At 34.1% G+C, this 25974-nt stretch overlaps 1 protein-coding gene across 8 annotated transcripts in view; it reads right to left on the bottom strand.

The window, feature by feature from the left end:
• FHOD3 (formin homology 2 domain containing 3) overlaps positions 1-25974 on the bottom strand; it is a 638119-nt gene that overhangs the window by 221600 nt on the left and 390545 nt on the right. For all 8 annotated transcript variants that reach the window (XM_031946054.1, XM_031946051.1, XM_031946049.1 and 5 more), the window contains exon 7: positions 5369-5480. In XM_031946054.1, coding sequence (XP_031801914.1) covers positions 5369-5480 — 112 coding nt within the window. The remainder of the gene's footprint in view (positions 1-5368; positions 5481-25974) is intronic.

Raw genomic sequence — 25974 nt, forward strand, 5'->3', positions numbered from 1 at the left:
AATAGTCCATTCCTGCATCTGAGAAATAAGAGAAGAAAAGGAAAATTTTAAGGATCATTTTTATTAATATTTGATAAACCAGAGTTCAAACAGATTGAATATACAGATAATTTACAAGGATAATAAAACTCAAGAAATAAGCAGGTCCCTCATCTTACAAATGGGGAAAAGGTGATTTTCCCAAAGTAGTATTAGTGGTGAGCTTGTAAAATCATGATCTCTACCTCCAAAGACAGTGATTTTTCCACTGTACCATGTTGCCTCATCTTATTCCAAGCCATCCAATAAAGGAGAATGTTAGTACTGGAATCCAGATCCCCAGTCTTTGTTCATCACAACATGCTGTCTTGTGTATTCCTTTTCCTACTTTAAAAATTGTTTTTTAATTTTTAATTTATGAAATAAAACAAGCATTTCTATAACATAGTAGAAAAAATGACTATACATGAAACTACAAATCTATTATAGGCAATGTGCCACAGACAATGGGATATATTCAAAGCATAAAGTTATGTAAATTTCTTCATTTTCTCTTTTTTTCTGTAACCCTCCCATTGGTTTCTAAGCAGTTTAGAAAAACAAGAACATTACATACTGATAATTTCAGGTAAGAAATATTTTATTTAAACACACACATAAGTGTGTATGTAATGTAATGTGATATTCACTTGTAAGGAAAATTTTAAGGATCATTTTTATTGATATTTGATAAACCAGAGTTTAAATAGATTAAATATGCAGATTATTTACAAGGATATTAAAACTTAATAATCCTCAGGACAGGGGGCAGAAATCTTGCCTTGAAGGACCTTAACAATATTTCCCCTCTTAGGAAGCTTTTGGAAGACAGGAAGAAGATCAAATTTAATCATAAAGATACAGTGTAGTATAGTGTCTGAAGCCTCCAACTTCTATTAAGAATACTATGATTCTAATGAAGAGGGGATTGAATAGAATTAAGAAAACGTTGCATACAGTAACAGCAATATTGTTTTAAGAATAACTTTGAGAGAATGTCATTTTGACTATTATAAATACACAAATTAACTATAAAGGAATATGAAGAAAGATGCCACCTGTATTCAGAGAAAGAACTGATAAATACAGGTATGTATAGAATAATTTTACATATATATACACACACATGTATGTATATATGTGTGTATATTTATATGTATATATGTACATGTGTGTATATATACACACACACACACACATATACCTGTTTTGTCTAACAGTAGCCATCTCTGAAGTGGATAGGAAGAAAAAAGGGAAAAAAAGAAATTTTCATGATAATTTTATTATATTTTTTAAAAGAACATAAAGTACATAATAAATTTGCTGTTTTGTGTACAGTCATTTTATTATTTTATGTTAAGAAAATGCTTTTTTGATTCCATAAAAGTAAAATTTTAAAAATAAGGTCAAAAAAGTTTTTCAAGCCTCAGCTCTATCTCTTGTACGATGATGATTAAGTCACTTAAAGCACAGATCCCTTGTCTATAAAATAGAGGTGACAATTCTTGCTGTAATCAAATAGTTGGAGAAAAGAGCTTTTCTCAACAGTGATGAAAATTATATATGTGTGTATCTATATATCGAAATTACTGCTTAAAAGTTCTATCCAAAATAAGTTGTTTTGTGGCTATAATGGTGTCAATAGAAAGCCTTTCCTAGACTGGGGTCCATGAAGCTGGCAAGTAGATTCTAGGGAGCAATACTCCTGGGGCTATACCATTCTAGACTACTATTTTTGATAATATATTTTCACTAGGTCCAAGGACAATAAACCAATGAATAAATTCCTCCCAAAGCTCTCTTTATAGAAGGCAGGAATTGGACTTTCAGTTCACTCCACTCTCCATGGACAGCTCCACCTGATGTCAATTCCACCAAACAAGATGCAGATATACCCTAGTGACCTGTTATTACTATCCTATCTCATTCCCTCCGCATATCATTTTACTCCATTAATATTGTCCTCCTTACTTTCCCTGGAACAGTATTTCATTTCCTGAGTCTGTGGATTTTCACTGGTTGCCCCATGCCTGAAATTCCTCCATCTCCTGACTTGCCTATTCAGTTAAATCCCTCCCAATCACTCATTCTTTTTTTTTTTTTTGTACTTTAATTTTTCTTCAATTATATATAAAAATTTTAAAAACATTTTTAAAAATTTTGAATTTCAAATTGTCGCCTCTTCCTCTCCCACCTTATTAAGAAGGCAAACAATTAGTAACACATATCTAGTCAAGCAAAACATTTCCATATTAGTAATATTGTGAAAGAAAATGCCTCTTCTCCAAAAAAATTCCAATCCTTATTAAGGCTAGTGCCATTGCTCTTTTGTTCACCTCCAATTTAAGTGGTACATCTTATTTTTACATAGTTATTTGCTTGTTATCTCTCTCATTCGATTGTGAGCTCCTTAAAACCAAGGGCTCTTTTTTCCCCCTTTCTTTGTATTCCCAGTGCTTAGCATTGTGACCACTGGAGAATAGGAGCTTAACAAATACTTACTGATCTGACTTAAGGCAGCCATAATGCAAGTCTTCTTCATGTGGAGTATATGAATTTGCATTTACATTTTGGTAATGTTATTTCAATACAATTTACTTTCTTTGCAATTCTGTATTTTATTTTGTGTATTTAAAAACATTTTTCTAAGACTGGGTCCAGAGCCTTCATCAAACTGTCAAAAGTCTACAGACTTTTAACAAAAATGTTAACACTTCTCATTCTATCTGTTAAAATTATATGGCCTCTAAAAAGACCAGAAGCACTATCACACAAGAGGCTGCTATTAACATCTTTTTTTTTGAGGCAACTGGAGTAAAGTGACTTGCCCAAAGTCACACAGCTAAGAAATGACTAAATTCAAATTTGACTACAGGGCTAATGTTCTATCCACTGTACCACCTACCTGCTCCACTTACATTGAATTCTAAAGTTTAATAGTATTTATCAAAAATAACATGGCCTGCTAGCACTTTTAAATTCTCTATTTTATTGTCCTCAAAGAGCAATCAAACTTTGCATTCCCTTTGATCCAACAATACCACTACTAGGTTTGTATCCCAAAGAGATCATGAAAAAGGAAAAAGGACCTAGTTGTATGAAAATATTTATAGTAGTTCTTTCTGGGTTGGCAAAAAACTGGAAAAATGCTTATTATTTGAGGAATGGCTGAATAAGCTGTGATAAATTAAGGTGATGGAATACTATACATTATAAGAAACGATTTCAGAAAAGTCTGTAAAGACTTACATGAACTGATGCTAATTAAAGTGAGCAGAACCAGCAGTAACAGTATATAACAGCAACACTGTGCAATGATTAACTATAATGACTTAGTTATTCTCATCAATACAATGATCCAAGACAATTCCAAAAGACTCATGATGGAAAATCATTATCCACATCCAAAGAAAGAACAATGGAGTCTGAATGCAGACTGAAGCATACTATTTTTATTGATTTTTTTTTTGTTTTTTGTGGTTTTTCCTTTTTTGTTCTGTTTCTCCTTTCACAACATGATTAATGTGGAGATATGTTTAATAAGATTACACATATATAATCTATATCAGATTGCTTGCTGTCTTTAGGAATAGGGAAGGGAGGGAGAAAATATTTGGAACTCAAAATCTTATAAAAATTGAATGTTGAAAACTATAACTGGAAAAAATTAAAAGAAAACTATTTACAAAAAATTATCTGTTCTAGAAGCAGAATTGATTCTTTTACCCTATGTAAGTACCAAAGAAGCGTTTCTCCTCTTAGCCTGCTGGTCTTCCAGTATTTGATCTCTTAGGACTCATTTTTAGAGACCACATGGTGGTACTCCTAGTGAAAAGATCACTTCACCCAATTTCAGATTTATTAAATTAATAATCCTCTGACCATGGACAGTGTGCAATGAATTAGCTTACAGGAAGAAAAGCTAATTTTAAGTTTTAATTGAACTCTGAATTTTCTGCCTAAAAGGAACTCAGCCCAAAGATTGAAAGCTGAGTAAAAGATCAGCAAATATCCAAGAGACTGCCATAATCTCTAAGTACTTTGTAGCACTTGCCAAAACCTATAAAGCCTTTAGACACTCTAGACTATTATACTGTCAATGTTCTTTAACTTTAATAGCCAGTATTTCTCAAGCACTTCTTAGTTGTCTCTAGTTAGAACCCTAGTGAAGACGTGACAATCTACTGGCTTTTTTGTTCTGTAATTATGTTCAGAGCCCTGGTCTTTGACTGATTCTGTCTACACTCATGATTTGGGAGCAAGGGAATAAATCTAGAGATGGTAGAACCACTTAGATATGACCAAGTGTTTTCACATGTGCATATGTGTTTAAAATATCTAATTTTTGAAACTCCATAATTGAAGCTATAATTATGTCTAAAAAGCAAACCTTGTAACTCTGCAGAAAAAGAATTCTTGCTTGCCTTCTTCCTTCCTCCAAAATGCACTGTCTGTCTACACTCATGATCGTTGCCTTTCTCAGTCTATCTACTCTACTGTCTATGATTTTTAGAACCATGAGACAGTAATTCTCAAACTTTTCAAGAATGAAAGCTTTTAAAAATATTACAATTTTTGTGGCTCTTTTCAACACTGAGGTGATGAGGTGATTCAGGCCAATTCAGAGCCATCTGCATCCAGAGAGCATTATGGACTGAATGTGGATCATGACATAGTATTTTCACCTTTTCATTATTTGCTTGCTTTTTGTTTTGTTTCTTATTTTTTGACCTGATTTTTCTTATGCCCAATAAATATGGAGATATGTATAGAAAAAATATTACAGGCACTGTATTGTCAGGAACAATTGTCATATCACTTGCTATTACTTAAGTGCTTTCCCCTCTCACATTTTTGTTTAATTTGTTAGAAATGATGGCTTGTTAGGCTGAAGAGGGGAGACAGGAATATATTTAGAAAAGAAAATGATATAAAAACAAGTTATCAATAAAAATAGTTTTAAAAATTGGCCAATCCCTACACAACTGAAACTGTCATCTTATTGTTGGAGTTAAATAAAAACTGAAATGGTAATATTTGGTAGGCACATAGATAAGAACATTCTTTTCAATAATTTTTTCTCTTTCCACACCGCAGAAGACCTGGGAACACAGAAGCTAAGAACCACAATTCTGAATAACTTTCCTCAAAGCTACCTAGTGTCCTTATTCTAAAAGAGGAAAATGCTTCTCTTTAATGAGTCACATAAAGGAGATGATCTAATGGTTGATTGCAATGTATGTATCTTACCCCTCCATCAAAAAAAATGTGCAGCTTTTATGTGCCAAGTCTCTTTGATTAAAATATTGTTGTTTCTCAATCAAATGCTTAGAAGAAGAAAACACTTTACCTCTTTCTGTATCAACTGAGGAGACAGCCTGAATTAAAAGAGGTGCATTTGACTCTGTGTACTCCACAAACACCAGCAGTAATTTCAGGGCAGTCTTCACCACAAGGCGGAACTGGAAAGAAAAATTAAATTCATTATGCTGTTTAAAGGAGGAGAGGAGAAGAGAGAAGAATTCTGAAGCTGATTTGCATTATTTCAGTTTAGTGTGACAGCTAGAATTAAAGTTCTACTTATTCCTACTTTAAAATCTTTCCCTTTTTTTTTTTTTTTAAATCCACTGGGTTTCCTGACCAGTGGATACTTTCAGTTCCTAGCTTATTTGTGAAGCAGAGATAATTGACATACCCTGAATCCAAGGATACCTTCCTTGGTTGTGATTATAATATCTAATTGTTTCACTGGTTTTCTGCATCATACCTTTACACTTTTATCTTTATCCTATGCTTCATTTTTTCCAATGTCAACTTGCTATTTTCTAATACTTCTCCATGTTCTATGATTTAAATGAAACAAATCTACCTTACTGGCTCAAAATTTCTCCTTCATATTTTCTGAATTCCTACTAAATAGAAATTCACATACATTAGCAGTTATCTGTTAACTTTAAGAGTGTAAATTGGAAGAAGATTGTTGGTAAGTCACACTTTAGTGAAAATTAGTTTGTCAACTTAGCACTTACTTGAGGTATGAGGAAATTTACTGAGAGAATAATTTTAATATGTGGAACGTGGTGGGGGAGAGGTGAAGAAGATCTAAAGAAAATTTGGGGGATACCTGGCATATGTAGTTCTGTGTATTTCATCTTATGAATTAAAAAGGTCCATAGGTGTCACTAGGCTACCAAAGGGATCTATAGCACAAAAAAAGTTAAGAACCCCTGATATAGATAGAATTCAGAATTTGGGCTCTAGGTACTTAAGAGAGGCAAAGAAATTGAAGTTGACAGAATGAAGGAAAGAGATGAGTGCTTTGCTTTGAATCTCCTTATAGGCAGAAATTATTGTTGATTTGTGTTTTCTATTTTGTCATAAATGCTTAATAAATTCAAGAGCATTAATTAATTGCTGGAGCTGTGATTTCATCAGTCTGGAGTCTACTTCACCCAAAGTAGAAGATGGCAAAAGTCTAAAAAGGGAACAGGAAGGACAAAACTAAATGAAAAATGGGAGGGGTATCTGAAACAATATTTTCTTACTAAGATTATTTAGATTTTTTTTTACAGCATTGAAAAAGACTATATAGAAAAACCCACACTCAGTCAACCCCAGCTAGGAATAGCTCAATAGGAAAAGGAGGAATAGGAAAGGGAAAATGGTCTTTTGCTTTCTTCCCTCAGGAAACGTAATGAGCAAGCTCTCATACTTCCTTGGATCTGTGATATCATCAATACTATCTTCAAGACTGCATGCTTGCCCAACCAAGAGGCAATGTGGTTCAGGAGCAAGAGGTTGGAGTTAGGAAGCTTGACTTCAGATCTTTTCTCTGTTATTTACTACCTATGGGAATTTGGACAAGTCACTTGAAAGTCTATCAGTTTGTTCAACTGGATATTCTCTTCCAGTTCTAGATCTATGGTCTTGTAAACCTAATTAATATCAGTTCATTAAACTGAGAAAGCAAAGAAGAGAATTGCAAAAAAAGATACCAAGATGTAGTTTTATAGAAAGTGGTGATTCTGCATAATATATATGCCCAATATTACAGTAGAAGATATTTTATGGGTAGGAAGATATTGTGTCTGTAATAGTAATTTCTTAACATTCTTTTGCAACTTGGCTGGGAAGAAAGTAAAACTCCAGAACTCTTTATCTAATAATTAGAAGATAGAGAGAATTAGGACCATGTAGGAAAATGAGAGTTAAAATTTTTATTTAATTTTTTTGCTGCAGGGAATTACTATCTGATAAATTAGGAAAAATAAAAGCAGCAAGCAAGATTGGGGAAAATAAAAGTAGCAAGCCCAGGCCTGGATTCCATCCTTTTTCTCTAGAGGGTGTACTATTATTATGAACTTTAAGCCTTTAAATACTTTAATGGGAAATAACCTGGCTGCTTCCCAGATCTTCACTACTGCCTTGTCCTAACAGGTACCTACATTATGCTTATGTAGTAAAGGGTTCGTACAAAGTCCCTCTACTCTAAGGTAAAAGCACGTTTGCTACAAAGGCCAGTACTTCCCATCTCTAGGACACCCTCTCCTAAAATGTTCTCCAGTTACAGGGCATTTAATTTTCAATTGTTCTGGGCATGTCATTTCACGTTTTCCCTTTGTGAAGAATGTATGTCATTAACCCAACATTCTACCCTCTATTCTCAGCACTATCCATTTCATGTTATTTGAGCTTTGCAAGAGGGAAAGCACTAGGCTGTCCAGTAAATTTTTTAGGTTTCTGGGTGGTGTCAAGTGAATAAACTCTAAGAAGTTAATCCAGGCTTTTCATGTTACAGGTGCCTCTGACACAAAGGTTACCTATCATGAAATGGGAAAATGATCACTTTCAAACATCAAAGTTTTCACACCATTCAAGAGCTATGGAAATGAACCCTAAACATTTGCTGACCCCTACAAAGATAATGATCTAATTTGGGACTATAGATCCAGAGCAGGAAGTGCCCTTAGGGGCTATTTTGTCCATCTCCCTCATTTTCCAGAGGAGCAACTGACATGGATGCTCAAGATCACACAGGTAGGAAGTGACAGAGTGAGAATTTGCACTCAACTCCCATGACCTCAAGTCAGGACTCTTCACTATACCACAGCCTTGTTTACTTGGTGTAATGGTGGAACTGGTGGGAAAAGAACAAAAATACAACCATATATATTTTATATCAGTAAAATTGCCAGTAGTATTTTAATTTCTTCCTAGGTTTTGCAAGCACAAAATAAATCTTTTATTCACAACCTTAGCTATAGACTGAGCTATAAATATGTATAAATCATGAAAGGTTTTGCTATTGAATATGAAGATGAAGGAGGATAATCCGTCAGGCAATCCACAGAGAAGATACTATGCTACAATCTTTTGGGTAAACACAGAATATAGTTGCCAAAGTTAGGAGGGAGGGATATGAGAGCCCAGAAAAAAGAGAAGACATTTTTCTGCCAGTTTCTTTTCTAAGGAAAACGTAACAAATAAGTTTCATAAAGCTGACTAAAGTGCTGTTTGCTAAATTGATGAATCTTCTACTTATCACTGATCATCTTAAACAATAACACCCAAAACAGCAATAATGATGAAAACAACTGAAAGATAAAAACAAACATTCACAAATTAATTATGCTTAAATAAAATCTACTAATTGCTTGATGCTTCAATTTCTGTAGCAGTACAGAAAAACAACTCTTTAGATAGAACTCAAAAGAATGTCATTAAAAAATGAGTCATCAAGCATCTATTAATTACCTCTTGTGTGCTAGATACTGCACAGGAACTGGTTATACAAAGACAAAAATGGAATTGTTTCTGCTTTCAAGACACTTATATTTTATTTCATGAGCTCTATTACTCTTGGTAAGATAGTTAATTGATAAATCAAGATATATGAATGAGTTTTAAAGTTTTTCTTGGTCTAACTTGAGAGTTACCATAAATTTCTTTGTTTTAAACAGACTAATAAAGGCCCTAGAGAAAGCTTTGATATACAATCAAAAAGAAATGTGTGAGAGAAATAAAAGAAAGAAAGAAAGAAAGAAAGAAAGAAAGAAAGAAAGAAAGAAAGAAAGAAAGAAAGAAAGAAAAGAAAAGAAAAAGAAATGACCAGCAAAGAGATAGATAGCAGGGGAGTGAAAATGGATTGTCATATTATGAAAGAGATGAATTATGGATGGATGGATAGAAAACCTCAAATTTTATTGGTTCATGGAATATTTGGGAAGAACACAGAAAAAAGCAACACAAGGTCGGAAGACAGTGATAGTTGACAATCTGTCCCATCAAGTTCTGATAATAGCTAACATTTAAGAGTACCAACTGCATGCCAGGTATCATGCTTGGCACTTTACAAATAGAATTTCCCTTGATCCTTACAAAAACCTTGCAAGGTATATGCTATAATTATGACTATTTTACAAATGAAGAAACTGAGACAAATAAATTAAATGACCTTCCCAGGGTCACACCTTACTCCATACTTAGTAATATATTCATTGTATGATCTAATTACCCCCATGAATGAGATCTCTGTCAATCACCTTGATTGACTGAGGTATAGAGTATCTCCTAGTAGTGGTGTGCACACAAGTGCCTAATAAATATTTCTGAATGAAGCAAAAATATTTCTGCTCCACAGACTTAATTAGATGGAAAACGAACAGCTCTCTAATTTCATGCTGGATAGCAAAACATATATAGTAAAAGAAAAAATGAGGTCTCTAGGAGGGTACTGTCTTACACCAACACTAGTTCTCATTTCAAAAAATGACAGAATTTGAAAATAAAGAATTAACAAAAACAAAAAATGTTAATAATCACTTGAAAGAATTCTCCAAATTCTTAATAATAAGGGAAATGCAGATCCAAACGATTCTAAGGTTTCACCTTGCACCCTGAATATTGACAAAGATGAGAAGAGTTAATTTTGGAAGAATATGGGGAAGATAGGAATACTAGTGCATTGTTGGTAGAGCTATGAATCATACTAGAAAACAATTTGGAATTATGCAACTAAAGAAACTAAAATGCTTATACCCTTTGACCCATAGATTTTATTATTAAACTTATACTCTAAAGAGGACATTTATTTATAAGAAGAAAGTTCCCTTATACACCAAAATATTTATAGCAAAAGTTTTTCTAAGAGTGAAGAATTATAAACAAAATACATGCTCATTGTTTGGGGAATGGCTAAACAAAATGTGATATATACGTGTAAATGGGTTGTTTTTGTTAGTAATAAATGATGAATGTGATGAATACTAAAAGATATGGGAAGGTCTATATGATCTTCCCATTTAGAGTAAAGTTTTCATAGCCAAGAAAATTAGAGAATAGAACCCAAAGATGAAGACTCAGGGATAAAGATAAGGTAGCTGGAAAGATAAGAAAGCTAATTAAGAAACGTGGAAATATTAGAGATTCAGTAAATAGACAGTGATGGGAGGGGGGACAAATTGGTGAAATAGATACAGAAGGAATATGAGTATTCCTATGCCTATGAAGAAAGCAAATCAAATGACACTGTCTTTATAAAGTTTTAACTAGATATTTAAGGATGAAATATAGAAAGATATCTACAAGTTGTTTCAAAAACCATGGCTGAACATCTCAAATGTTATGGAGAACAAAGGTAATTATGCAGTGACTTGAATCAACAGTATAGTGTTTGCATAAATTTGCTATTTATGTTCCAAGAGTTTGCTGATCTCTCACCTAGAAGAGAAAGTTAAAGCATTCAGTGAACAACACCTCTCTGTAATGGAGGCTATTAGGGAAAAAGAAGAGTTCTTAAAATAAAAGTAAATTTTCAATGAGAAAGAAAGAGTTCTAAGATTGAGGAAAGATGTCTTCCTTTTAAGGACAAGAAAGGAAAAAGAAAAGCTGTTTAATTTAGAGCTTAAAAACGGAATTGAAGTTCTTCCTGATAAGAGAGCTGGCTGCTCTGAAGAAATTGTTTGTGCTCCCATTAATAATATGATAGAACCATATTATATCATAGCAGAGAAAGAAGAAAAGGCTAGTAATCAATGGTAAATTCCTGGCTTAAGGTTACTCGGGCATCCATTTGTGCTCTCAATAAGAATAAAGAGTTTTGTTGTCTTCATGGAGCATATATACAAGACATAATAGAGAACAACAAAAAACTCATCAAAATGCATGGTAATTACCTACTTAAAATGATTCACATGGGCACAAATCACACTTCCAAAAGGAATCTAAAATATATTGCCAAAATTGTGAAGTCTTGAGAGACTATTGGGAGACAGTTGGTGTTTTCCTCTTTGTTGCCCATTTAAGGTAAGAGATAAAGATGGTAAGTGAACAGCTGGCTAAGAAAGTTGTGTCTGAAAACAAGATCTGGATTTCTGAATCATGGCTTACAACACAGAATTGACAGATTCCTGGCCAGAGATGGAGTACACATAACAAAAGCTGGTAAGAATGTAGTTGGAAGGTATCTTGCAAATTTAATCAAAAGGGTTTAAAGCTTTAAAAAAGATGGGAAAACCCAAACTCCTAATACATATGCCCTAATTTAGATATAATAGAGAGTAGTAATGAAGAAAGAAAATGAATAACATTTGATATACCCTGAAATTCACAGTTCATAAAATTCAAGAAAGGAGGCATCAATAAAACTCAAAAATCTAGATTCAAATGTCCAAAGATAAAGCAACAAACAAGTTGAACTAGGAGTCTTGATGCAAGGGGATATCATTGATAACATGTAAATTTAGTGGGAGAAAACTTATGACTGGACTATGGCTCTGGATGAATATACTTCATCAAAAGTTATAGGATAGGGGTGGGTGGGAGAAAAGTATAATAGAGTAGCATTTTAAGAATATTTAATCATGTGAGGACATTTAGAATCAGAGGGAAAAAGAACCTTTATTAAGGGTAAAAGTCAAAGGAGGAGAAAACACAAGTAATGTTTTCTTTCAATGGAGTATACTATAGGCTACCTGGACAACGAGGAAATAGATAAAGAGTGTGGGACACAGATCACAAGTCTAACAGAAAGCTATGATATATTAGTGACATATGACTTCAATTATCCAGACATCTGCTGAAAGCAATGATTATTTCATCCTTGAAAAAGTGGAAGAATCAACAAGGGGAAATTTCATTCTGGATCTGATTCTTACAACAGGTAAAAACTGACTTCTAGGGTAAAAATGATGGAGTCCTTAGAGGAAAATAATTATTCCATTCTAGTTTGTGATAAAGAAGAGAGGTAATATGGACAAAGTCTGAAATGTACAATAGAACAAAACCTTCAGAAGAAGGGCAGGTAAGAGCTCCTGCACTAACATGTTTCAAGGGAAGTCAGCCAAAGATTCTTAAAAATGAAATTCTTCAGTTTCATTTATAAAACCACATCCATTGATATTGAACTGTTTGATGGTGACAAGGACTATTGTGAAAGGAACTTTTTTTCTCGGTTTTTAAGTAGTTGTGGATGTTGAGAAGGCAGGGTCTACACTATCTTTAAAGGCAGCTATCAGATTGACTCTCTACAATGTTGCTATCCTAGTCAGTGGCTCTAGTTTGTAGTAGACGAGAAGCAGTGCTGCTGGTCTGTTGGGGAACTGCTATATCTAGTACTTTAGGAATATCTGTCCATTGATGATTTTTGGACAGTGGCTAGTGCTGGTGGTGACCTTTCTCCAAAAGAGTTGCTGTCCTGGACAAACAGCTTGGAGGCAGTAGTATGATAGCAAGGCTAGTGATCTGAGAAGTGAGACTTTTTTCCAGGACTATTAAGACACATAGTCCTTCAGGGATTTTGCAGATGGGAGTAAATTGGAGTTCTCATCCTTTAAAGTTAAAATATAAAAGTATACATATCAAAATGCATACCAGAAATATTTTCCCCTTTCCATTATGAGGCTCCTTTAAAGTGTGTTTGATTCTTAGAAGGTCAAACTATTTGCATTTATTTGCATTTTTGAAGCATCAGTTTCTTTCAGTTTCAAATTTATATTGATATTTGTTTTAATTAACTGACTTAAATGACTAATGGATTTTATATTCACATCATAGTAATTTCTAGATATATCCCTTTATTTGTAATAATGAAAATAACTTAGGTGAAAATGATTGATTCAATGCCTAGGTCCAGAAAATACATGCAAATATTTTTCCCTGTAATCCCCCACCTCACTGACAATAGGAGTGAAATATATTTCTTATCTGTTTCTCAGGACCATTATTAGTTTCACATGAATTTGCATAGATGTTTCCTGTTAGTGATTTTCCCATTAATACTGTCATAGTCATTGCACTGAATTCCTTGGTTCTGCTTTACTCTTCATGAGTTCATACAGATCTTCCCTTATTTCTCCAAATTTGTTATAGCTTTTAATATTTTAAATTTCTTTTCAAATGACATTTGAACTTATAATTTTATGAAGTATAATTAATAATTTTTCAATAATAGCTCCAGATCCCAAAGTATTAATTGATTTTGGTTAAACCTTTAGTCTTCAAAAAACCCTTATTATTTAAAAAACTCTTTAAACATCTTTCCCCTCAAACAAATGAAGAAAAACACAAATCTTGTAAGAAACAAGAATAGTCTACAAAAACAAATCCATATATTTGCCATGTGCCCTGGAGTGTTTAAACTTGTTTTAAATTAGGCTTCCCTCATACCTATTGCTTCTCTCCAGGGGTTGATTTTTGTTTTGACTTCCATAAACAGCTACAAACCACAGTCTGAGAAGCAGGAAGCTGTGCTCTGCACTGTGGATGCTAAGCTAGCAGCCCAGACTCCAGCAGCATACTAATTAAGATGAATGAGATATGTCCTTTCTGAGAGACAGTTTGAACTCTTGACAAGGAGAGTAATCAAGTTTAGAACTGAACCACAAGGTAGAATTCCAAACATACACAAAAGTGTAAAAGCTTGACCTTGAATCTCAAGACTTGCCTAGACTTTTCCATCTTGCTCTTCCTGCAATGTCTTTCCATCATGTTCAGGGAATATTATGATTACCTATGCTTCCTCTGGACCTGCCTTGTCCTGATTCAGACACTTTCCATTCATTTCCCCTACCCTTTTCAACCCTGAGACAACTCTATTTGAGGATGATGAGCTCCTGTGGACTCTGATAATGTGGATTCATTTCCAAACTTGCATTCCCACTCCTTTACAGTGGTTCTGAATGACTGGTTGCCATTATCCAAACCTACTGACCTCTTCCTTATTCCCATGCTCTTTAATCCAATCGCCCATCCCTACCCCCAATCTACTATTCTAAAGCTACTCATTCCTTTTACCATATATCTACTCCATAGGTAATAAACTAGACTTCATTTTAAACCTTTTCCTTTCTCATTCCTTCCATCTTGCACTCACAGAGATATGGCTCCCTCCTTATAATACAGCTTCCCTGGCCACACTTTACAATTCTAATTGTATTTTCATTTATTCATTCAGACTCCCTGGTTGTGGTGGGAGAACTGAACTACTTCTTGCTCGTCATTATTACTTCTAGGCTGTCCCTCTACCACCATCACTCAGTAATATATTGATCTCTGAGGTTTACTAGACACATATTTATCAGCCAGTTAAGATTCTACTATTGTCCACAGATCTCCAGGATATTCCTTTTTTCTTTAATGAGTTCAGTGCCTAGCTCAATCTTTTTCTCCTCCCCTCATAACAAGGGAACTTCAACATACATAAAGATAATTCCTCAAATACTTCTCAATTTTTCAACTTATTCATTCTCCATGTCCTATTCCTCTACCATGTCATAATTACACACAGAGATAGTCATATTCTTAATTTTGACATCACTCACAAATTTTTCACATTATATTCATGAACTCTAAAATTCCTTTATTGTATCATCGTCTCTTCTCTCTCTCTCTCTCTCTCTCTCTCTCTCTCTCTCTCTCTCTCTCCATTTTCCCTTACAGCTATAAAATTTGTTTTTCATCCTTACATGATCTGCAAGTCCTCAGTTCTCTCTTAAACCATCAGCTCTATATTGGCTAGACTCTCTTCCTACTGACCCCCTGAAAAACCAGTTAAATCCAACATGTCCTCTTTTCTCTCATCCTTTTTCCTTTTCCCCTACAGTATATCTTTTCCTTCCAATATTCCTGCCTTTGGATTACTCTCACCTGCCAATGCCCTGACATCTACTCACGTGCTGTTGAATAAAGATATGGAAAATCATAAAACCATGCTGGTAGGTTCCACTGAAATTTTACACCCCAGATTCTCAACTGGGACCTTATTACAGCAAGGCAACACTTTAATATCTACCTTATTCACTCACTATCCCACTCAACATAGTGATATTTCCAAACTTTTTCATCCTTCCTCAAGCCCACCCATCTAGCTCTTCCTCCTCCTACCCCTCAGCTGAGAACCTTGTCTCATATTTCACAGAAAAAATTCATGCCATGGGTTCAGAAATCTCCTCTTCTCCTGTTTCTCATTTCACATCACTCAGAAGCCTTCTGCTGCTATAGCTTTCTTAATCTTTGATTTATACAAACAAGTATATTTTTTCTTGCCTACACAAAACCCTCTATGTATACAAGTGATTCCATTCCATTCTGTATTAGATTGTCCTTTTATCATTCTACTCACCTAGTATTAATTGCTGCTTCTCTACCATTAAAAACATACCCATGTCTATCTTCTCCATCTTCAAAAAATACATCCACCTCTACTAGCTATCTTCCCATAACCTTCTCCTCTTTGTAGTTAAACTCCTTGAAGAAGTCATCTCTAATATGCTTCCACTTCCTTTCCTCTCATTTTCTTAACTCTCTGTAATTTGGCTGCCAAGTTCATCATTCAATTGGAACTGCTCTCTCCAAAGTTACCAATGATCTCTTAATTGACAAATCTATTGGCTTTTATTCAACATTCATTCATCTTTACCTCTCTGTATCCTTTGGCATTATTAATCATCCTTTTCCCTTTGACACCCTCTTCTCTCTAGGTTTCCTATGCTGCTGTTTTCTCCTGGTTCTCCTCCTATCTGCCTCTATGGATCATAAGCTATGTTTTGTCCTCAAACATCAACATTACAAAAAGGCAGCCCTTAGAAGTCCTCCTCTCCCCACTTCTTTTCTCCCTCCATATTATTCCACTTCATGATTTCATCATCTTCCATGGTTTCAAATATTACTTTGTATATAACTCTCAGATATTTTGTTCTTGAGATGCCATAGACATTTTAAACTCAACATCTCCAAAACTGAATCTATTATCTCTGTCTCTAAACTCTCTCTTTCCCCTAAATTTTCTATTATCATCAAAGATCCCACCATTTTCCCAGTCACCCAGACTTACAATGTAGATGCATCTTTGACTCTCCACTCCTCACTCCCCACCCCCACCCCCATATCCAATGAGTGGTCAAGTCATGAGCATTCTACTTTGGTGACCCTTCTCACATATACCCCCTTTCTTTTTTAACACTGAGATGACTTTAAGGCAGTCCCTTATCACCTCATGCTTAGACTATTGCAATAGTCTATAGATTGATCTCCCTGACTCAAATCTCTCTCCTCTCAAATCCATCCTTACTCAGTTGTCAAAATTGATTTTCCTAAAGCACATATCTGACCTTATCATAACTGCCTTTGCTCCTTCTCACTTGTGGTTGAACAAAGATGCAGATAATCACAAAAGCCATGTGGATGGCTTCTACCACAACTTCTTACATAAACTCAACTGGGATCTCATTATACCAAGGCAATATTTTAACATCTTCCTTATTGATAAACTACACTGACTTCCTATTACCTCTAAGATCAAATATAAATGTTATTTTCAGCTTTCAAAACTCTTCATAACTGGTTTCCTCCTTTTTTGCAGACTTTTTATACCTTACATATTCTTTAATATAATCACACTGTTCTTATTACTTTTACAAGATTCCATTTTTCCAACACTGAGTTTTTTCTTATGCTGTCCCCATGCCTGACTTTCCTCAAGTCTTAAGTTCCACATTCTGCATGAAGCCTTTCATATTCATTTTAATCTTAATGCCTTCCCTCTGAGACTACTCCCAATTTATCCTGTATCTTGTTTGTACATAGTTGTTTATGTGTTATCTCTTTTATTGGACTGTGAGCTTTTTGAAGGCTGGAACTTTTTTTTCTTTTCTTTATATTCACAATGCTTAACATAGTAACTGGCAGAGAATAAGCACTTAATAAAGGTTAGATGTCTGACTCATACTAGAATAAAATAGACTATATTTAATCAAAAAATGAACCATCTCCCATGACAGACTTGCCTACAAAAAGATTCTTTGCTTTTGGAATCCATAGTCCTTTGCAGTTATCCCTGTCCTTAATGTTACATGATTAAATTATCGAACTATTCCATAAGCAATAAGCTACAAATATTGAGCCTAAATTCAAAATGGTTTACAAAATATGTCTATTATGACATAGAAAGAAAAAAGTACATTGGCAGTCCATCTCCTCCTACATTCCCAAGATACAGAAGTGTCTGGTAAATTAAGGTCTTACCCTAGCGGGAATGGTATTACTAGGTTAACAAGACTGGACTGAACCTTAAAATGATCATTACTCTAGAAAAGCAGAAACCTAAAGGCCAAAGTTACCTAATGAGCTTCATCTTACTATTATGAGAGAAAAGCATTACGGTTTAGTGGGGAAAGGGAAAGGTTAAGAAGAAAGAGGGAATGTAGGACCAGGAATAAGTAATGAATTTCAGGGGGTCAGGTGAAATGAATGAAGAAAGCTCCGAGGCTTATATGCATATCCTGGGATTGATATTTCAAGGGGAACCCAAGTGATTAGACTTCCTTCACTTTCATGGGATGCCTATGGTCAAGGCGTTCCAGGATCCAATGGTCCTATGTTCCACTGCTCTCAGCCGGTGTCCAATCCCCTGCTTTCACTTTCCTTATTTTTAATCTCCCTTCTGGTCCAGAGCACACAAATCTTACTTTTCCTTTCTTGAATAATTGAATTCAATACTTTTTAAAAAATATATACGCATGAAAGAGACAGAAAAGCAAACAAAAAGAATTGGGTGGGAGACAGACATTATTGGACAATGAGAGGGGAAGAAATACAGAGAAGGAAGAAGAGGAGGAAGAGGGAAAAGAGGGAGAAGAACAGACAGAGACAGAGAGAATAAGAGAGATGGGAAAGAAGGAGAGGAAAAGACAGACAGAGAGAGAAGGAGAGAAAGAGAGAGAGAAAGAGAGAGAGAGAGAGAGAGAGAGAGAGAGAGAGAGAGAGAGAGAGAGAGAGAGAGAGAGAGAAATGAATTATATTTGGTACTGGCCATAATTGTTGCACTGACAATATTTAAAATTACTAGAGCAATACCCAGAAAAAATAAAACAACAGAAACCTAGTTTGTGCAAAACTAACTGCTTACCAATGATGCCAAATTAACATGAAGTATAACAATAATAATGCCTGTCATTAAGTATGGATCAGATGAATTTTGGTGGGAATTTTATTTAATTATAATATCAAACTCAGTTCACACATGCTAAGTCTTCACAGTTTATCTGCTACAAAGTTGTAGTTCACAAGTATAAGTAAATAAATTATAGAGGAAGCATGGCTACTTAATGCAAAGCTGGGTAGGTCTCATTATAGTCTTACACAGAAAAAAGGTATGAAGTGGCAAGAAAAGGATTAAGAATGAGAGAAGAAGTAAAAATTAAATTATGTTAAAATATATAAATGGCTATTTCCCTGTTCAAAAGCAATGTTATGTCATTTGTCAGTATAATCATCTTTTAAAATCATGACCTGTCTTTTTCCATTCTTCAGATTTTAATATTTAATTCTTTCCCTAAGTAGTTCATAAGTGTTTTATAAAGCTGTCTAATTAGTCTTCACAACCTCACAGTCAGATGAATACGAAGCAATTTTATTATCCCTTTCACATGGGATTTACAGAACTGCTCAAAGCCAAATAACATCCCTGTGACCAAAATGGGACCAAAACTTGAGAAACCTGGCTCCAAATCCAGTGTCCTGGTCATAGCTAAGATTAGATCTTGATGGAATGCTTCAGAGAAAAAGCAACTAAACATAAACACACACAAATGCACTTTGGGATATGAGATTTAAATCAACTATAATCTAGTTGAAATCAAGGAACAGTAATTTCTAATAGTCATTAGCACCTGAATAAAAATATTAAATTAAATGAAGTTTGGTAATTACAAGATTAACTTATAGTGTCTTTTATTCTAGTAAGGCTACATAAGCATATCATTAAAACTCTAAGAATTTTTCCATAAACATTCGCAGTGATAAGCAAAATTTTCCATTAAGATATAGAGAACAAAAGCAGCCTTGTGAAAATGTTTTTAATCAAGATAGCGAGTAATGATTTTATTTCTAAAGCAGATTGAGTAATCAACTCACTAAAAAGAGAAGAATCAATGGCATAGTAGAAGTCAAGAGAACCTGGCTTCAAATCTGTCTTCCATTCATTACATATATGATATCTTGAATTTATTTAGCCTAATTTCCTTTTTTATTAAGAGGGTTGAATTCAGTGGCCTTTAAGATCCCTTCCATCTCTAAATTTGTATGTTGTTGCTTTGTCATTTAGTTATTTTCAGAAGTTTCTGACTCTTCAATACCCCCTGTTGGAGTTTTGTTGTTGTTGTTTTGCTTTTTTTGTTGTTTTGTTTTTGCCAATGGAGGAAACTGAGGGAAATAGGTTTAAGTGACTGACTAACCTGGGGTTAATATAGTTAGTAAGTGTCTGAGGTCATATTTTAACTCAGGTCTTCCTGACTTTAAGCACTACCTGTCCAGTACTATGTTAAGGTAACTAAATTATGGGAACTAGCATGGCCTATGGACCAAGTATCAGCCCTAGAGCTGTGAAAATGGTAATTCAACTCTTCCCTTATATACAGTAAGGTTTTCACTTGAGTGAGTAGAAAGTGGGGGAGAGGGGTGAGAGATTTGAGGAAAAAAAAGGTTTAGAATAGCTTCTGTGGGAATTGGGATAAAGACCATACTAGAGACAGGGTGAAAGGATTGCTTTGCTTCAGTAAGAACCCAGTGGAGGTTAGGTATATTCGATCATCTCAACTGCATGATTTCCTGTATTGTTCAGAAGTATGAGAACAGTAGAAGAGAAAGATAGTAGTAGTAATTCAGGACTATAGTTTGAAAAGACACCAGTAAAAGAAGATCAAGGCATTCCAGAACAGAAGGCATATTGAATTGAAGTGTTTAACTACAAGACTGAGATTAAAAAAAAGAAGGAAAAAAAATGACATTAGAGCATGGATGATATCCTGAGAAAATACTACAGGACTGGAAAGAAAATACTACAGGATTAAAGGGCAAAATGAGGACCAAGGACAGGATTTGGATGAGAAAAAAATAAGGAAAGGTAGAATGGTAAGAGGTTATGATCATTTATGGGTATGTCAGCCAACCCATGTGCCACTGGTGACTCCTGCACCCAACATTCAAATGCAATGAGTGCACTAAGTTCCATCATGACTCCAGTCCCCAGACTATGAGTGGTAAGGCTATGAGCAGGCAGTCACATTCCTAACCAAAATGGCAACAAGCTGAATATCCTGATGCTACAAGCCAAAGCAACAAGAATCCTCAGTAAATTTGTTAGGCTTTATTTAAGGATGCCGTATTATTCATGCAACCACAGAACCATAAATTTAGACCGGAAACCAACTTTAGAGTTTATCTAATCTAATCCACTCATTTTTCAGATAATAAAAATAAGGCTCAAAGAGAAGTGACTTGTCTGAGATCATACAGAGAGTAATAGTTGACATTTATTTATACTTTCTTCAGCATAGTTTATGGAGATTCTAGCCTTGAAACTAAATGATTTCTAGTTTTTCAGTTGTAAATACTGCAATCTTAGGAATTTATGAATTAGTGAATGGATGAAAAGGCATTTCATAAATGTTTACTATAGTGCCAGGTAGTATGCTGAGAGCTGAGGATAGAAATATAATCAAGTTAGTACTTGTCCCCAAAGAACTTATATTTTAATAGAGGAAGACAATACACAAAAGGGAGTTAGAAATTGGAGGGAGAGAGGATAAATGAAAAGGCATGGTTTAAAAATGGCTAAGATGGTATCCTAGAGTCAAGAAAGAGTAATAGAAAACAAAAACTTATCTAAAAGAACCCAGAATCTCAAGGACAGTCTGACTTACAATAGGAGGAGGATGGGGTAGTCAGAAATGAGATTTGAAAATGGCTGGGAAGAGTCATGATTAAGGAGAACTTGTACTGGCAATCTCTATACTATCTGTCTGAACAGGGCTTCAGATGGGTATACTTTCTCTTTATTGTCTTTAAGTTAATTAATAAATGAATCAACAAATATATCTTGTGACTGGTGCTAGGTATATAAAAATCAAAATGAAACTATCCCTAACTACATGGAGTTTACTTTCTACCAGAGAAGGGAGATGCAGTTTGTTTCCATATTAGTATTTTTGTAATAGAAACTCTCAAGTTAAAAGCATTATCAGGTAGATTAACATATTTGTTTTATTCTAAAACAAACATGTACAAAGTACATTTTAATCCTATACAATAAATATAAAATATACTCCCTTCCTTTTTGAAAAAAATTAATTTATAAGTATGTGATTTATTGGGTTAAATCTGCCAAGATGTGCCCTTGCCAGGGTAAAAAGATCCGTGGATTAACAAAGCTAATTCTGCTGAAGAAGTCTGGGAATATTCTTGGTGCAGTGTTAATTCAGGTCACTTGGAAGTGAATTGAGAAAAACAAAAACTGTGGTGGTCCAAAAAATCCTCTTGTTTCTTGAGTATAGGGCTTTTTACAACAGTAAAGCTCACTTCCTTTTTAGCATCCTTACCCTGTCCCTCACTTGGGCCACCTGCCCCCTAAAATCTAGTCTTTTTTTCCTGCAAACTTACAGCTTACTAGCTAATTGACTTACACCTACTAGTAATATCAGAGTCAAGAAACAATTATACATTCTCTGTTCCCTTTTCCTTTAAAACTCTCGATGCTCTTCTGTATCACTGAACAGTCCTGTTGAATGGGACATCCCAAATGTGCCTGCTGCCATCTAGGAGAAAGGGAGAGACCCTGGCATAACCTGGATGCTGGTTCTGGAGAGAGTATCTTACATAACCATCCATTTTCTTCCTTCTCCAGCCACATCTTCAAAATGATCTTTCCAAACCCCTTGACTTCCCTACTGGCTGAATGAAGCACATATTCTCCTTACCCTTCCTCTGTGATCATAATGTACCCTTCCTCTTCTTTCCTTTCATCCTGTCTCCCTCTGGGTATCTCAAGTTATCACCAAATCTTCCCTTGTGTGAGTCATAATATACTAAATAAAGACGTATTGGTTTTTGCTTCAATGGCTAGTTCCTTCTATGAAAAGTTCTAAGTTTGCTGTAGCAGACTGGGACAAATTCTAAAGATCTGTTTTGGGTCAATATTATTACTATTCAAATAAATTTAATTTTTTAAAAAACAGATTCTATTGGATTTATAATCAAGACAACCTTAAGTGACTACATGATCACAAAATTAATTACTGTCTTGGTAGGGCTCTTTTATATATATGACTATGCATATATCTTAAGAGATAGACAATCCTTCGGAAGTCACCTCAAACAAAAAACAATCTCTTCAATAGCCTTTCTAAATGATGGCAAATCCTACGCTTGAAGATGTCCAGTGTAGGGGAACTTACTACCTCTTAAATCAGAGTGTTCCTCCTGCTTGTGATCAACTCTAAGTGTACTTAAGTTTTCCTTTGCATCAATAATAATATAATTCCGGTATTATAGATTCTCTTCAGGAACAAAGGATGAATAACAACTCTCACCCACTCTTCCGTTTTCTATCTTCTTGTGCCAAGCAGAAAAAAGCAACTCCCTCTTCTACTTAAGAGCTATTCAAATATTTGAAAAAAGTTACAATGTCTACTCCGCATATGTTCTTCCTCAAATTCCCTATTTCTTCCACCTGTTCTGTTATAACAGGTTTTCTACTCCCTCTCAATATTCTGGCCAACTTCATCCAGTCAATACAACAGTTTGTCTGCCTTTTCTAAAGTGAAACTCCCAGAACTGAACAACTAGAGAGATGATGTAAGTGGAAATGTAAGACAATAAAATTAAAGCTTTTCTTATTCAGGCTACTATATATCTTTTAATGCTGCCTAAGATTTCATTTGATTTTCTGGCTGCCCTCTTGTTCTTATAATTACAACTAAACTTGCACTTTCCTCATAATTTTTTTCCTCAGTCCATATTTAGGAAGTCTAATGATGACTGACTTATTGAATATTATTCCCTAAGTTAAAGTTATTAAATTATAGAATAATTTTAAGGAGTAAAAATTCATGAAAATAAATCTTGAAATCTCAAAAAAACTATATATAAAATTGTAATATAATCAATTCATAGCAGCAAATAAAATCTTTTAAATTTACTTTTGCCACATATTTAAAGTATAACATTATAATTTAACATATTGTTCAAACAACATTTATCACTGCTTTTAGTGATTATTGAAAGATCACAGAGAATGGGAGAGGTTCTAAAATACTAAAAACTGGCATATGTTCTAACTTTCCTTTAAAAATGGGGAAAAGATAAATGATTACAGAAATTGACTTCTGAGTAAGCTTGGAATTAGTGTTCATTTCTGGGATGAATAATTTTAAATATATGGCTTGTGAACACTTAAGAGAAGAGTGATCATTGATAGTCTGATTCATTTTATTTTATTTTCTTATTGAATTAATGCAGATTCACCTCATTTTCTTTTCTTATTGACTGACAGATGAGAGAGATGCATGGATTTATTTTTTATTATAGTTTTTTATTTACTAATTATATGTATGTATAATTTTACAGCATTGACAATTGCCAAACCTTTTGTTCCAATTTTTCCCTCCTTCCCTCCACCCCCTCCCCCAGATGGCAGGTTGACCAATACATGTTAAATATGTTAAAGTATAAATTAAATACAATATATATGCTTTGGTTTTATTGCATGTTTAATGCAACAAGGCATTTTAGACAAAATGTCTCTCATGATATCCTTCTGAACAATATGGAGAAACAATTTGCTGAAAATCACAGCCAATGTATCTGGATTAATGGATTAATATCAATCTAGTGAGATATAGCTTCAAAGTCTATCATTTACCTATTTTATCTATAAGCATGATCTATAATTTCCCTTCCTTCTAAAATGGAATGAATGATTAGCTATAAAAGACACACCCCTGAAGAAAAACTTCAGTGGTTTCCTAGTCCCTAAAACACAAACCTTCAAGTCCATTTTATTATTTCTTAGTTCCTGCTATGGTCCTACATGAACCAACTGGCTGATATTTTGTAACAACAACTTCATTAGCTTTTCCATAGAGACTATATGTATTACTTTAGCTTTAAGAAGCAATAGTCAGAGAGGACAGTTGCATGGCACAGCGGATATTGCAACAGTCCTTGGAGTCAGTGGTCTCAGATACTACCTATGTGACTCTGGGCAAATCACTTAACTCTGATTGTCAAAAACAGTAACAAAAACAAGGCAATAGTTTAGTGCGTCCAGCATTGTGTTAATTTTGAGACGCTATCAGCTTGCATCATTCTGGAGATAGCTTATTTTTCATATGTACACTAAGAAAGAAAATGAAGAAGTTTTTTTTTTCCTGAGAGAACTACTTTAAATCTTATCTTAGATGGAAACATTTCAAAGCTCAATAATTGGTGATATGTTTCCAGAACTGAAAAGAACATAATTTTAGTGATCATTAAAGGTAACTCTGGCTGTGTTCTTTTTCATAGCTGGTTCTCAAAGTAAGGTCCAGAGAATCCTGGAAGTTTCTAAAACCTTTTAGGAAGGTCTACAAACTCAAAATTAGCTTTTTATTTCTAATATAGTGAATATCTATCAATATAACCCACATAAACAAAAGCTCTTTTGATAGATTCTCAATAATTTTTTAATAGTATAAAGATACTAAGAACAAAAGTTTGAAAAACACTACTATAGATGATAAATAATCTTAGTTTCATTGTTATTAATAATAACGATTGACATTTATATAGTGTTTCAAATTTAGCAAAGTACTTTACATATATTACCTTGTTTGATTCTTAACAAACTTTAGATGTTGTTATCCCATTTTAAAAAGGAGTACATTGAAGTTGACAAAGGTCAAATATTTTGTTTATAATCTTAAGTGCCTGGAGTGGGATTTGAATCTAGTTTTTTCTAATATATTTATTTAAGTCTAGGAGGTTGCTCTTAAGATATATATTCATTCTTATGTGAAGATGTATATGTGTATGTGTGTAGGTACGTACACACACATATATATTTATATGTAATGAAGAGAGAGGAATAAATAAAAGCTTAAGGAAAAGATAAATAATATTTAACCAATTGTGTTGGGGCCTCAGTTTCACAGAAGAAAGAAAATAACATCAATAAACATAGCAAATTCATTAACAAAGAAGGCAGTTTTTCTCATCATGGAATCTGTTCTTCAATCATGGCTTCCACATGGAATATTGTGAGTGGACACTATGCTCAGTCTTTATTTTTCTTTTGAAATAGTAATGATTTGCTTGCAAAAGTCATCACTTTTCTCCCTGCTTCTTGGTTTCACATATCTGCAAATATGCATTGTGTAAATGCCCTTTGGCATTTGGTAAATGCCCATATATAAAGTCACATTTTGTTGCCCTTTTTTGTTCATGGAAAGAAAACAGATTATGATAAAAATGGAATTACATTATTTCTTCAACACTGAAATTCAATGATCAACTCTGATCCTGTTCAAGACAAAAAAACAAACACACACCAAAGCAAAAAAACAAAACAAAACAAAACAAGAACAAAACCCAGGATCTTGCAGTAAACCCTTCTTTTTAAGGGAAATTTGACTCTTCAAGGAGAAA

The sequence above is a fragment of the Sarcophilus harrisii genome, chromosome 1 (genome assembly GCF_902635505.1).
Source record: "Sarcophilus harrisii chromosome 1, mSarHar1.11, whole genome shotgun sequence".
Taxonomy (NCBI): Eukaryota; Metazoa; Chordata; class Mammalia; order Dasyuromorphia; family Dasyuridae; genus Sarcophilus; species Sarcophilus harrisii.